Raw genomic sequence first — 1,805 nt, forward strand, 5'->3', positions numbered from 1 at the left:
CAGTCCAAGGGTAGACAACTCTTTCAACTCTGGTTTGTCTATAAGATTGTTGTACTCTTTATCAGACAATGTTGTAATCATAGACCCACTGTCTAATAAAGCATTCATAGTCACACCCTGTAACACAATTTCTACTTCATTTGACTCACCAATCATGTCACATTTAATTTGTTGGCCATTACCTCTGAGTACACTGGTCTCTCCTCGGCCACTAGTAGAGACCACTAAAAGTTTGGGTCATGCTTCTCTGTCCCTGAACTATGATACTGTCCCTTGGGCTTACCATATCCTCTATACTGACCTCTTTGCAGGTTTCCTCGACTTCCTCTGTAGGAGTCACTACTGTGAGAATTTCCCCTAAAATACTCACCTCTTCCTCGGTTAGTACTCTGTCTTCCTCTGAAGCTTCCTCTCCCTCTACTATAATCTTGTCTAGAGTCAACTTTAGGTGCATCAAGTTTCATCAAAATCTGACTAAACTTATCCTCAATCTTACCCTCTAACTCTGTCTGTAAATTCTGAATTTTCTTTTTAATTCTTTCCTCAGCTTCACTTTCTACTGATATACCATGTTGATGTAACCTGGGATTTTTATCAACACCTTGACTCACCTTTTCTGAACTCTTTTTGTTGATCATAATTTCTTTCTCAACCCTTCTAATCTCAAGTAAAAGCTGATCATAGTTCTTAAGCGTATCGTACTTATGACGCGTTTGTGATTTTAACCGATCAGAACTCAACGAAGTCCAGAATTTATGACGGAGTAAATCATTCTTTGATGATTTATTCAAATAACCATTGTCAATTGCATTCTGTAACATGCTTTCTAATCTACACCCAAAAGATGTTGCACACTCACCCTGAAATTGATATGCATTAAAGAACTCTTGCATGATCATAGCATTATTTGACACTTCACCAAATAAAATATTTAGTTTGTCAAGTATTTCTTGTACACTAGCTTTTTCACCAAGAGGAATAAGCATGGTTTTGGCTGTACCCCTCAGAGATCTTCTGATACTCTGAATAATAACTGTCTCTTTTATTTCAGGATCATTCATAAGACACTGAACCTCATATCGCCACTCTCTATAAGTAACATCACCCTTTTGTGGGGGTTCATCACCAGAAAACTGGGGAATTCTAGGGATTTGAGAATGTGTTACCTCATAAAAATGGGATGTGTTCCCTTCTTGACTTAATTTAAAGGGATTGCTTTGAGGGGGTAAACCACTGAAACTCTTAAATTTAACCTCACCATAGGGGTCACCTTTACCAATGTCAGCTGGTACACTGGGAGGGGGTGGGAATTGATATGGTTCAGAAGTTTTAGCATTGGGGAACATTAATGGCTTTTGATCTTTACTTACAACAGGAGTACTTGTTTTTGGAACATCCGCCTCTGAAACACCTGCAAAGTCCAACTTACTTTCCTCATGCAATGAACCACCCTCTTCTTTAGCCTTGTCAAGTAACTTCTTGAGTTTTTCAGACACCTTATCTGCCTTTTTAGACTCTTCAACCTTATCTGCCATTTTAGACTCTTCAACTTTCTACACAAGTCAAACAAACTTTCAATAACACTAAAGTTCAACTAATGGTCACTCAAATGTATCACTTACTAGTAATAAACTTGATAAAGTACAAGTAACCTGTAATCACCTGTTATATCAATTCATAAAAACGCAGCGCATATATGCAATATGCAAATCTCATGAAAAATATCATTGGCAAGCATATACACACACTCAGACAAAGTAACACTCATGCACATCATCTGTCACTAAAGGTCAAAGTTGCCATGT

The 1,805-nt window shown here is 37.7% G+C and overlaps 1 protein-coding gene across 1 annotated transcript; it reads right to left on the bottom strand.

Annotated features, from left to right (window-relative positions):
• Nucleotides 1–224: 224 nt before the first annotated feature.
• Nucleotides 225–1,535, bottom strand: LOC134276834 (zinc finger CCHC domain-containing protein 18-like). Its single transcript, XM_062759123.1, has one exon. It carries the CDS (start codon nucleotides 1,533–1,535, stop codon nucleotides 225–227), a length of 1,311 nt encoding a protein of 436 aa, XP_062615107.1.
• Between the last annotated feature and the right edge of the window lie 270 nt (nucleotides 1,536–1,805).

This window comes from Saccostrea cucullata, unplaced genomic scaffold, assembly GCF_032062105.1.
Source record: "Saccostrea cucullata isolate Sc308-1 unplaced genomic scaffold, CSIRO_AGI_Scuc_v1 ctg1039, whole genome shotgun sequence".
In the NCBI taxonomy this organism is placed as follows: Eukaryota; Metazoa; Mollusca; class Bivalvia; order Ostreida; family Ostreidae; genus Saccostrea; species Saccostrea cuccullata.